The sequence below is a fragment of the Lactuca virosa genome, chromosome 5 (assembly GCF_052849685.1).
Source record: "Lactuca virosa cultivar CGN04683 chromosome 5, Lactuca_virosa_CGN04683_v6, whole genome shotgun sequence".
NCBI lineage: Eukaryota > Viridiplantae > Streptophyta > Magnoliopsida > Asterales > Asteraceae > Lactuca > Lactuca virosa.
Genome location: NC_136430.1, coordinates 137,657,268 through 137,671,034, shown reverse-complemented (window position 1 = coordinate 137,671,034; position 13,767 = coordinate 137,657,268). Strand labels below are relative to the sequence as shown.

General features: G+C 35.6%; 1 protein-coding gene across 1 annotated transcript; it reads left to right on the top strand.

The window, feature by feature from the left end:
• The first annotated feature begins 9,023 nt into the window (after positions 1-9,023).
• On the top strand, positions 9,024-13,034 carry LOC145112543 (actin-7). Its single transcript, XM_079048696.1, has 5 exons — positions 9,024-9,177; positions 9,807-9,876; positions 10,715-11,108; positions 12,044-12,657; positions 12,754-13,034. The coding sequence occupies exons 2-5, from the start codon at positions 9,817-9,819 to the stop codon at positions 12,817-12,819; spliced, it is 1,134 nt and encodes a 377-aa protein (XP_078904822.1). The 5' UTR covers positions 9,024-9,177; positions 9,807-9,816; the 3' UTR covers positions 12,820-13,034.
• The last annotated feature ends 733 nt before the right edge of the window (positions 13,035-13,767 follow it).

Here is a 13,767-nt window from a genome sequence, read left to right as displayed (position 1 = left end):
TGAAATCGAGATCAACGAGATTCTTAACTTCGTGGAAGAGTCAGTCGAAATCATGGATAGGGAAGTCAAACGAACGAAGCAAAGTCGCATCCCGATAGTGAAGGTTTGCGGGAATGCCAAGCGGAGACCTGAATTCACTTGGGAGCGAGAAGATCAGATGCAACAGAAGTATCCGCATCTCTTTCCCTAGTCCATAAGTGTATTCATTATAGAATTTCAGGACAAATTCCCTCTAACGGCGAGATGATGTGACAACCCGATACTTTCTAGTCAACAAAAGTCAATTTCCGTTAAATAAAATTTCGAATTTTATTTGTTCGTTAAGTTCTTGTGGGTTAGAAAATAATCTAAAATATATAATTAGGGGTTATATAAGTTTTCGGAACCAAAAACGCTCGAAAAATCAAGATTTCCCTCGAAAAGTCGACAAACTCGTTCAGCCAGACGTTTACGGCCGTAAACCCATGGGCTGTAAACCCTGGGCCATAAACTCCAGGGCCGTAAACCCGTTTACAGCCGGGAACCCATTTCTGGCCGTAAACCCAACCGGTATAAAGGTTTTTCCCAGAGAGATTCTCCATTTCTCATCTTTTTCACTCGAAAACTCTCTTAAGTTGCTCTCAAGAACCTCCCAAGAACATTCATATCATCAAGAACAAACCTTCAAATCTTCATATTTTCACCAAGAACACCAAGAACAACCTTCATATCTTCAAAGGCTGCAAACCCACTTCACAACCGTAAACCTAGTTCACTGCTACAAACCCAGTTCACGGCCGCAAACCCAGTTCACGGCCGCAAACAGCCTTGAGTCGAGAACCTTGGCTAAAAACTCTCTCTTTCCACTTCAAACAAGCCTCGTTAACATTCCTAACCCAAAGCAAGTGTTTTCTAACACTTTAATTAATGGTTTCGCTAATGTAAAGACAATTATGTGTGTAATTACCATTAGGACACCGTTAATTCCGCGTACTCCAATTCGAGGGTCATCTTTCCGGTTTCACTGTCGAGCACGTGCACATAATCAATTGTGAGTTCATACCCCTACACTTTTACTGTTTTTAACGTTTTCAGGGGGAATACAAGCAAAACACAAAGAAATTTTGTGTTCTTATATAAAGGATTTCAACAGGATTATAACTTATGCAATTTATACAACCAAATGATCACTACATTTTATAAAATATTTAGATGTTTTATCCCTTTTGTAACATGCTGAGCATAAGGGAAGTTTTCAACATACAATCATAATTGCAAAGTTTTCAGTACAATACATGAAACGAATACATAACATACATGCAAACTATAATAGGTATAGTTTGGGATTCAACACACGGTTTTTATCAATTCTAGAGCTTATACGTTAACAAACATATAAACTATGATAGAAATAGTTTATGGCATACAATACTATTTTCCTGAAAACAAGAGTACAATACCAAATAATTATTTAAGTATAATTATTTTACTCTACAAGTATACATACAGTTTCAAGTACAAGAGAACACTACAACACTACACGTTAACTAGTTAATACATGGTTGTGAGGCACTACTTCAATTGTACCCTTCGGGGTGCGGAACTAAATCCTATCACAGTATAACCAGAGTATCCTGGAGGGAGAGCGTGCGATTTGTGAATAGATCTATTCAGGACTCACAATCCCATACCTAAACTACTAGCTATAGTTAGGCAGGCATGCCTAGGGTGACAAATGTCATAACATCCGACGCCTGAAGAACGTCGTAGAGGTCACTAGGTCATATCAAGCATGGTTATACCAAACTCACAACAGTATAAACTAACCATTTTGTTTACGGGATTTCAATTCTTCAAATAGTTTTATTTTCATTAATAGAACTATCTTACACTACAACCGGAGGATTCCAGGGAATACAAATACATGGTTTTATTTTAAGTAATAAAACTACTATACATACCGGTGGTAGCCAGGGTTTTCATACAAAGGTTTTCATACAGAACACACTATACATATTGGTGGTAGCCAGGGTTTTCATACAGAACACACTATACATACTGGTGGTAGCCAGAGTTTTCATACAGAACACAGTATACATACATGTGGTATCCAGGGTTTTCATACAGAACATACTATACAATACAACTGGTGGTAACCATGCATACAGACTAACATTTTTATATACTATTACAGAATACAGTAACGAACGTACATTTTGGTCTTAGGGTTTAAGACTACTTTTCATTACTAAAGAAAATATTGGGTTTTCATAAGAACATGCAAACATTTTACAGATTCACAGACAGGTTTTCATTACAAAAACACACTTATGAACTCACCAGCTTAAATGTTGATACTCTTTCAAAACCGCTTGTATTCTCAGGGAACCGGTAGACAGGTACACCCGCAGGCTTTTGAGAAGACGGAGCGTATAAAGTCACGTCTTTTATACTTTTGTTACATTTTTGCTGTTATACAAACTATGTATCGAACATATGTAAATACCTTATATATATTCAATGTAATGGTTGTGTTTACTTTGGTTACTATGATGCAATTGTTGTGATACTGTACATGACGTCCTCCGCCCCCGAATGTTTCCGCTGTTCCGGTTTGGGGGTGTGACAGATTTCCATAATGATGAAAATAGTCCCTCCTTTCCCTTTTTCTTTCAAACTAAGTCTATAATTTACCTTTTTAACCCCAGCCATCCAAAAAACCTTCAACTTAAGTCCCAATAATTACCAGGCAACCCCTCCCTCTACAAATTATTTTCAACTGAAGTCCTTATATTACCAAATGGTCCCTCCTCTACAAAACCTTTTCAACTTAGGTCCAAAATTTACTCTTTAGCCCCTGCTTCCATAAATCCTTTCATATTAAGTCCAAATGATACCAACACCCCCTGTCTTCTAAAAATCTTTACAAAATAAATATCGAATTTACACTTTAACCCCCGAATAATCCAAATTATAACATTTGGCTCCCGAAAACCAACACCCCACTAAAAATTATGGATTTTAGGGCTATTATTCATATTAATTTTTTCTATTTATTTATTTAATAAACGGGGTGTTACAATCAAGATGCAAACTTTATGGACTAGGAACCTGAGAAACATCAAGAGGAGCAACTCATAACTTCTGGAGTGACAAATCCCCACTAGAACTCATACATGGGACCAAGATGTGCTCAAAACTTCACTAGGTCTAGATCTAAGCTTAGAGTAACCAAGGTTAAGACTTTATACCTCAATGAAGCGGAGAACTGAGAGTAGATTCTGGATCTACAAGCTCCAACTTGATCAATGCTCGTTCTCCAAGCTTCTTCTTCTTCAAGGTTCACCAAACACCCACTAAAACACACACATAAAGGGTCAAATCTCTCTAGATGAGTTAGGGTTTAGAAATGAGGCTCAATAGGGCAATGGAGGCTGGAAAATGAGAAAACCTTGGGGCATAAGGTGATTTAAATAGGGTCCAAACCCTAAAAATTAGGGTTTGTCCCCTGATCATGTACGCCCAACGTACAAGAGTGTACGCCCAACACACATGTTTTCCCCAATTTTCATTTAACACCCTTAGGGACCAATTTTGCAAACTATTTTTATACCAAGGGTCAAAATATTAAATACATTGAATCGGGTGTTACATAGTGTTTGACAAACTCTTATTTTATGTATAATAATAAAACAACCTGTCAAAAATTCCTTAAACATGTCAACAAGTAAGTAAAAAGCCACTTATCAAAAACTTATTATTTAAGTCAATAAGTGCTTATGAAATCTTTTGATCCAAAAACTATCACTTATTTTTACTAATGCCAAATTGGAATAAATGAATAAACACTTCAAATAAGCAATCCCACACACCCTAAACATAAATCTTTATATTTAAATACTAGGTGTGAGACCCCGTGTACTATACGGTTTGATTAAAAAAAGGTAAAATATCAAGATGTAAATATTAATCATTTTTAAAGAATAACACATAAATAAATTCAAACAAAATGATGAATAAATAAGTATTTCAATCTATACTAATCAAAAACCTATTAACATATTTTAAATAATTGTTCTCAATCATAAATTTCTAAAGACTTCTTTGAATACAACATTATATGTCATATTGATAAGTTTATTGTCATTGTCTAAAATTAATATATATATATAATCCATCCATTCTTTTAACTGTGGGCAATGTAACATACAACTGCACATAAGCGAACAAAGGTTATCTAAAAAACTACTCACCCATTCGATAGCGACTGTCCTTGCTCTTGTTTATTATCATCGTAAAACATACAACCAATGGAAATTGTCTTCTTTGAAATATAAAAGGACATTCTTGGAATAAACATATGGTTCCCTATATTACTTCTAGATATTATCTCTGCATCTATAACACGGTTATCCAATGCTATAACCTATAGCCTTTTTCCATTACACAAAACACATTTCTAATCAATATTCCTTAATAACATAACTGGAACACTAACAATTAATACCAATTTATGAATTGATAAACCTGATGTTTAAGACCATTTAGAGCATGAGGAGAGTATAAACTTTCATCAAAGTCATTGTGGACATACTCTGAATGACAAAGACTATATGAACTTATGTGTTATTTTTTATCTCCTGAAAATAGTGATAATAAACGATCTTGTATTTCTTGAACGACTACATTTTTCGGTGCAAAGGTTGTTATTTCTTGAAAAAACTCGGATTCTTGCCATTTTGAAGAATATAATGATAGTCAAATTCAATTAATGAACCAATATGGTAAAATGAATTAGTAATGAGAAGATCATCCATGATATCAATAATTTCTTCACCATCATTTAAACCACCAATCTTTCCTTATCCTATATCCAAAAGTCAGTTTGCAAATGTCAATGTTTCTTTTAATGTCAGATGTTCAAACACTTAACCTCATGTTTTTCATTAATCTTAAGACTTTGCATTTTGATCAAGTGTAGAGAGGAACTTAATGGAACATTCACAATGTCTTTTCTATTTTCATGTACGGTGCGGGTTGATTAAAAAAAGTTAAACATGAAGATGTAAACATTAAACATTTTTTAAAATAAAATTTTAAAATATCCCCATATGGAATCGGGGTCCCACACATTCAGAATCCCACGGGACTTTTTGACATCCTAGTGATATATTCAAAGTGTAATTACTCACAAGTTTAATAATAAACTTTAGACAAAATTGCAAAAATGGTCCATGTGGTATATATTGTTTTGGGGGGTTTTAGTCCAAACCATGACTTTTTTGGATTTGTGGTCCTTTTGTGGTAGTGTCGTTGCGTTTTTGGTCCCTCGGTAAATTGAAATGACTGTAATGCCTTTTTGATAATTTTTTTATGTTTTTTCTATTTAATTTAAATGAAAAGGAAAATAAATAATTAAATTGGACCTCTCTCTCTCTCTCTCTCTCTCTCTCTCGTAGACACACTAAACAATCACCCTATTAATCTTTTCCAACCATCCCTCCCAAAAAACACAAAAGCTTACTGCAAGAATCAACTGTGTGTATGTGACTACATTGGCTTCGATTCCGTGGTCAATCATTTCAGCGAACACATGGTATGCACTAGAACAAACCTAACACATGAGCACACACATCTGCAACAAAAAAACCCAGATCTTTAATGCTTAAGTACAAACAAGAAAAAGCCACACCAGATCTTTGATAGCAACGATTGTTCCCGTCTTTCCTCCGGCATCTCCCCGACTCCAGATTAAGACGGTTAGTAAAATTACAAGAATTTTGTTGGAGATTTTCCCTTGAGTTTTTTTAGAACTAGATCCCTCCTCATCTTCTTCCTCAGAAACCTCTTCTACACCTCTTGATCTTTAAAGCTTTTAGGACTATATTTACATGCATCACTTGTGACATCCCCAAAATCACGGCCAGAAAAGACCGGTTTCATTTATGCTTTTTTAAATAATTTCAGAGTAAATCCATTGATTTAAAAGAGTTGCGGAATTTGTCCCCAAAAACAATACATGATAAAATAAGGTTTATCAAAGCATTTCTTAAAGAAATGTATTTTCATTATATATCAAAACTCGGGATGTCATGTTCCGATACAAACACAAAATCATAAACAATAAAACATAGACCTTACACAGTTATATACAACTACTGGTCTATAAACAAAAACATCTTCACAAGTTCTCCAACTTATGCTCTCGCGCCACTACCTGTAATACAAAGAAACTGAGTGGGTCAGGCTTGGGATCCTGGTGAGCATATAGGGTTTTCAACCCACAATAAATAATTATATTTAATTTCACCAACCAACAATAACCCGATTACCCATTCCCGTTATCCTCACTTTACGTCCCTAAAACAACAACTATCACAAGGGACCTAGTCTAAGGATTTTTCATCGGGATGGACATTACTGCAAAGGGGTTTCCTCGACAATAGATGTCCTAAAGGCAACCATGAGGGGGATAGAGTACACCGGTGAACACATCGTTCACAACACCTACAGGTTATGAACCTGCCAGCGTTCCACTGGAAAGTCTAGAAAGATTCTGTGGTCGTCATCCATACTCCGCTAGATGACTAGATCAACAACAACATCGATGCCTCTCATCATTTTTATTTCATCACACATCACTATCTACCCATGTTCTACCCAACATATTTGTAGATAAAATATACTTGTTTATATACAACTTAAAATGTTGTATAACATATTCATTCAATACTCATATCACATAACAAATAGTATATAATCACATAGCACGTATATCATAGAGTATAATTCATATATGTGTATTGTAGAAAGCAACTACACACTTACTCATATCATATATCTAATACATTCATCAATACTTGTATTAAAATCGTGTATATGAAAGGGACTATGCACTCACCTGATAAAACGATGCTCGGACAGCACTACGGCTCTTAAAGCAGTAATTCTTCGGTGAAACCCGGAGATCTTCACACACCGGGCTTCTCGCGTGCAGAGCTTCGGCTCGAAAACTCTTTTCTTCTCGGGATCTTCGGTGCTTCAGGTCTCGGGATGATACCGAGGCTTCGGGGGGTATAACTTGCACGTAAATCGAGGCAATATGGAGTGAGAGGAAAGAAATTAAGCAACAAAACTCGGTTGCCCTTCGATTCTATTTATAGGGCTGATTTTTCGATTTTCACGTCGTGAACCACTTGTTCACGTCGTGACCTTTGACGTCATCAAGTGCGTAGTCACGATGTGACTCTGTTAGGCTCTGAAAGGTCAAATCACTGAGTTCACGTCGTGAACCCTGACACAACTTTAGGTTTCGTGCCCCAAACTTCAGAAATTCATATCTTTCGCATACGAGCTCCGTTTACGACGTTCTTTATATCCACGCGCAGGTGAGATTATGCTCTACAACTCTCGTTTAGACTCCGTCGGCTAATTTTGACTTTATTTTTATTATATTATTTTTAGTAGGCCGGGACAGGAAAACTCCGTTAGAAATTCATAACTTCTTTATCTGACGTCCGTTTTCGTCTGTCTTTTTACCGTTGGACTACTATCGACGAGATCTTCGATTCTCGTTTAGATTGTTTCAGCTAGAAATCATTCGATCTCATATTCGAACTTCGGGCTGCATACTGCTAAGCTGAAACTTAGAAAAATCATAATTTTCTCATACGAAGTCAGATTTGGACGTTCTTTTTATGCACGCTCTCGGTTTAACGTATTCTTCAACTTTCGTTTAGATCACTAAGGCTAGATATCGCTCTATCTTAAATTTATATTTACATCATACAACGTCGTGTCGGTTCTGTCGTGAAACTTCGACATGTCATAACTTCTTCGTTATAACTCAGATTTCGGCGTTCTTTACATATTCTGAATCCTTGTCACGACCACTACGTCTTCATGTATCGATATCGGTTCTATCTAACATTTTATTTTTACGCTTATCTTTATTCTTAATTCAATTAAGCCACACAATTAAGCATAAAACACATAATACTCAAATAATACATTCTTATTATTTCAAAATGAGTTACAAATGTTAACCTAGACTATTAAATCGACATTAATGACTAGCCCAGAAACACATGCATTACAATTCTCGTTGGAAAAACGATCTACTGCTACACAACGTGCTCAGACCCCTTGTCGGAAAAGCATGTTGACTTTGAATCAAGGGGTGCTCATACCCAAATCGTATCACCCACCCGAAATCGTTTCTAGATGGGTGACGTGCTAAACGAACTGGGTCAATAGAGACGTCGGGGGCTTTAAATCCAAATTGAATTACTTACTGGACATGGAGCCTTCGGTGGTGGGTTTTCGACAACGACTTTAGATCCAGATGTAGGTTTCCGATAAATGTATATACATGAAGTATGGGGTCATCTTGTCTTGTTCTTACTGTATTGTGTGTTCGATGTTGAAGGTGTTGCCACAATCGACTTGCTCACCTGTTTTCCGTCTTCTTTTCTCTGTCGGTGTAATAACAAGAGAGGGAGAATAGATATCGGGAACAACATCAACAACCGAAAGAAGGTGATGAGGTGGTGCTACCCGACGGTAGGAAGGCGGAGGTGGGCTGAGGAGGTTGTGGTAGCCTCTGGCTTGTCGGTTAGGAGAGAGAGAGAGAGAGAGAGAGAGAGAGAGAGAGAGAGAGAGAGAGAGAGAGAGAGAGCCCACTTATTTTTTAATTTTTTAAAAAATAAATGAATATAAAATTTTAAAAAAATGAAAGAAAAATAGAAAATAAATACCCCAAGGGCATTACAGTCATTTCAGTTTACCGAGGGATAAAAAACGCAACGAAACTACCTCAAAATGACCACCAATCCAAAAAATCATAGTTTGGATTAAAACCCTAAAAAAATACAGTACCCAGGGACAATTTTTGCAATTTTGTCTAAAATTTAAAACCGATGTGCAAACTGCAAAGCACAAAAGTCAAATCGGATGGACAAGAGTCGTAACCATGGCATGCCGAAAGCCTGTCCACGCCAGGTCATCTTATCTTTCCTCGTGGTCCGAATGATTCCTCCCTCTCCCCATTTACACCTCATTTTTCAAATATATACACCATCCTCCCCACTAACCTTCTACTTCTTTCCCCATATCCTTCTGCTCCGAACGTACCAAACCACACCGGAGTCTAGTGGAGGTTGCTTTCTGCTGCTTCCTCTTCGATCTGAAAAACTAAAGGTTTGCTTCGATTATCTTCTAATTCAAATGGTTTTATCGTTTTCAATTTCCGATCTGAGTCTCTTGACATTCATTAATTACGGATCCGTATCGAATTTTCTCTTCAACTACAATCTAAATCGTTCCGTTAATCTGTTTTGATTTCTCGTAGTCGACGATATCTGCTTTTTATTGGTATGATCTGGTCAGTTAGCTGCTATGATTGACTGATCTGATTCTGAATTATGTGAGATATCGTGAAGAACTTAGATCTGTTAACTACTAACTCTGGTCAGATTGAATCCGTATACCTCGATTAGTGTGTTTTCTTACTACCGAGGGATCTGCGATCTGTTTGAACTGCATGCTTGATTTCACTGTACTTGTTGTTGAATATGTAAAGATCCATTGATGATGGACATCGAGATCTATATCGTAGAAATTGGTAATTTTGATGTGTTTGGTTGGTATAATTTGATGTTCTTTTGACTATGTAAGAGTCGTATGAAAATGTATAGGATGTGGATGATGATATTTCTGAGATTTTTGTGCATATTTCTTGCTAAACAAGTTGAAAACGATTGAGAATAATGGACATGTCAGAGATTTTGTTGTGTAAACTTATTGTATTTTTGATGTTTGTGTTGCAGGTTTATAGAAATGGCCGACTCTGAGGATATTCAGCCCCTTGTTTGTGACAATGGAACTGGAATGGTGAAGGTTAGCATAACTCTTCTTTGCTCTGTCTTAGTTATTTGAAGTTTTGAACTTTATTGATTTACTTGTATTCTTGCACTTTTGAATGTTAAAAAAAGGCGGATGCCTGTTTATGCAATGACTTATCATATTTTTCTCCATTATGCAACAAATTAATATTTTAGAGGAAATATGCAGCTATTTTTATACTACAATCAATATATGCATTTTTTTATGAAAACCTGTTTAAATGTGGTTGCATAAGTTGTAAGTGTTGCATCAATTGGTCACAATGGGAAACATTATTGCATCGATTGGTGACAATATGAAACATTATTGCATCAATTGGTAAAAGAGTGAAACACTGTTCCATAAATTTGTAAAAAAGTGAAACATTTTTAGATAAATAAGCATTTAAGTATTTAACCATGTTTAATACTCTTATTCTTTTTTTAGACGACATATGCAACCATGATCTTTCTATTACCAAAATATGCAACATTTTACTAGTCACCTACTCACCTGTTTAACCAATACAATTGTGGCTGCGTAGTTCATGTCAATTGCATGAACCGGTAAAAGAGGGGGACATTTTTAAATTAATAGGCATTTTAATATGTTTCATTCTATTAGATGTTTTAGATAAAATATGCAATATATTTCATTCTATTACTATAGTATGCAATATTTTACTTGTAACTTTTATAAGTAAATAAGCATTTATGCGGTTATCATGTTGTATATTGTGGTCATAGAATGAAATGTGGTTGCATATTTTGTCTAAAAGACCATTTTGTTCCTTAATTTACATACAATGATACTCAAGTTGGAGTTGTTTTTTGTTCTTTGATTAAATTTACAGGCGGGGTTTGCTGGTGATGATGCTCCTAGGGCAGTCTTTCCTAGTATTGTGGGTAGGCCACGACACACCGGTGTTATGGTTGGCATGGGCCAGAAGGATGCCTATGTGGGAGATGAAGCCCAATCGAAAAGAGGTATCTTGACTTTGAAATACCCAATTGAGCATGGTATTGTCAGCAACTGGGATGACATGGAAAAGATCTGGCATCACACTTTCTATAATGAACTTCGTGTTGCTCCTGAAGAGCACCCTGTGCTCCTTACCGAGGCACCCCTTAATCCTAAGGCAAACAGAGAAAAGATGACACAAATTATGTTTGAGACCTTCAATGTTCCAGCCATGTATGTTGCTATCCAGGCTGTGCTTTCTTTGTATGCAAGTGGTCGTACAACTGGTTAGTCTCCCATTACTCTTTTGGTTTTCAACTGTAACTTACATTGCTCTTCTGGATTTCTATTATAAGTTGCATTGCTTGCTTTTTGATTTTTGGAAAATGGCCTGAAAGATTCCTAACATCCTGAAAATCAGAGAAAAAACAATGGGCTTCCTAAGAGAAAAATTAAAAATCCGCCGAATGTAAGAATTAAGATTTTACACTGAATGGAACCGAATGAAAAAAGCTCTTTGTATTTTTTGATGGAATGGAATATACCATTTTCTAAATGAATGTGATCCCTTCAATTTTTGTTAGTTTTAGTTACTTTGTGAACTTTCTTTTTTTAAAGGTTTTTATCTCATCATGGAATGGAATGAAAAATAACAATATAGCTCATTTTTCTTTGTGTAATCTTTAATGAATAAATTTCTTGATTTTAAGTAAATTATAATTTAATTTTCTTAAATTGACTAGAAAATATAGATATAGTATTACCTTGTTTGGGTTTAAAAGAACATTTATTATGTTTAAAATATATTTTTTTTCAAATACAAATATTATTATTAATAATAATTAAATAATGTAGTAAAGTTAAAAGTTATATATTGTGTTTACTTATAATATAAAAATTCATGTACATGCTAACCAAAAACAAATCATGGATAATGGAATGCGATGAATAATTGAGGGGAGTGATTTGTATTCAATACTTTTTAGCTGTACAATACATAAAACATAAATTGTCGTGTACAAATCTTTACCCATTTCATTACCCAATCCATTTCATTTGTTCATCATCTCGATTTGTTTGTATACTCTCCACTAGTTAAAGTCACACTTTCCTAAAACAGTTGAATGCTTGAACTGTATTTGATTATGGTACTTTGAAACCAAAGCCTTGGACTTCTTTTATTTGCATGAACATGGATCTTAACAATACTATTTTCTTACAGGTATCGTGTTGGATTCCGGAGACGGTGTGTCCCACACTGTCCCAATTTACGAAGGTTACGCGCTTCCCCACGCGATCCTCCGTCTTGATCTTGCAGGCCGTGACCTCACAGATTCCCTAATGAAGATCTTGACCGAAAGAGGTTACATGTTCACCACCACCGCCGAACGGGAAATTGTCCGTGACATGAAGGAAAAGCTCGCATACGTGGCTCTTGACTACGAGCAAGAACTCGAAACCGCTAAAAGTAGCTCCTCCGTTGAAAAGAACTATGAGTTGCCCGACGGGCAGGTTATCACTATTGGGGCAGAGAGATTCCGCTGCCCGGAGGTTCTCTTCCAGCCATCTTTGATCGGAATGGAAGCTGCTGGTATTCATGAGACTACATACAACTCGATCATGAAGTGTGATGTTGATATCAGGAAGGATCTTTATGGAAATATTGTGCTTAGTGGTGGGTCAACCATGTTCCCGGGCATTGCTGACCGGATGAGCAAGGAAATCACTGCCCTTGCTCCTAGTAGCATGAAGATTAAGGTGGTTGCACCCCCGGAGAGGAAATACAGTGTCTGGATCGGAGGATCAATCCTTGCATCTCTCAGTACCTTCCAACAGGTAAATTTACTTTAGTTACCAATAACAACAATTTACCTTATTTATTTACTTAAAAAAAAATACTATATTACTAACTTTTTATTTTGTGTGAATCAGATGTGGATCTCCAAGGGAGAATATGACGAGTCGGGTCCATCTATCGTTCACAGGAAATGTTTCTAAGTATTATTTTGTTGCTTTTGATGATCGAGTTTGTTTTTGTTTTTGTTTTTGTTATTATATTCTTTATCTATTTTTCGTGTTATGTTTCATGTGAAGTAAGAAAGACAGAAATGGATCATTGTGGAGTTGTTAACAAACTATCACATAGTCCATTTTTGCTATGGGGATGTTTGTAGCCGAAGATTGATTGTTATGTATTATCCTACATTTTCCTATTTAGGTGTCTGTTTGTGGTCATTTTATTAAAACTGATAATATTTATTGCTTGGTTAGGGAGCTTTTAAACTACCATTTGTTTATGTTTGTTTACTGCTTTATCGGTTTGTTCAGAATATATTTTACATGTGTATGTCTCCAAATCATTTTTGCTTGGGAAAATGACTTGAAAAGGTAATGAACTTTCAAAAATATACAAAAAAGACAATTGTTTTTTTTTAGTACATAAAATACCATTTTACCGGCTATTGTAAGTTATCCGGTTTCTAAATATTCAAAAAATGTCATTGTTGTTTTTTAGTATAAAAAATGCAATTAATGTTACTATTTGTACACAGAATACCAACGAAGTACACATGTGTTCAACTAAAACATTGTGGTAACCATGTACTTCAGGTAAATGGAAAAATGATTTAAAAGTGTAACAAAATTTCCAAAATGTTTAAAAAATACCACACTTTTTGTTAATTGTGTTGTCGGATTATGTAAAACACAATCACCGGAGATCATGAACCGTCGTATCAGTTCACAACAATTGTGTAAATCTTTTTCATTCATTCACTCGATCGTTCTTGTGGTAACACGAGAAGTAAGTGGGTAATAACATTAGTTAAACATTCTTGCTTCCCGATCATATTATATGTCTCAAATCTAAAACATATATATGTTATATAAATGCACATATTATACATCAATGTTAGCCGTTCATTAGTGTTGCGACACAAGAGAGAC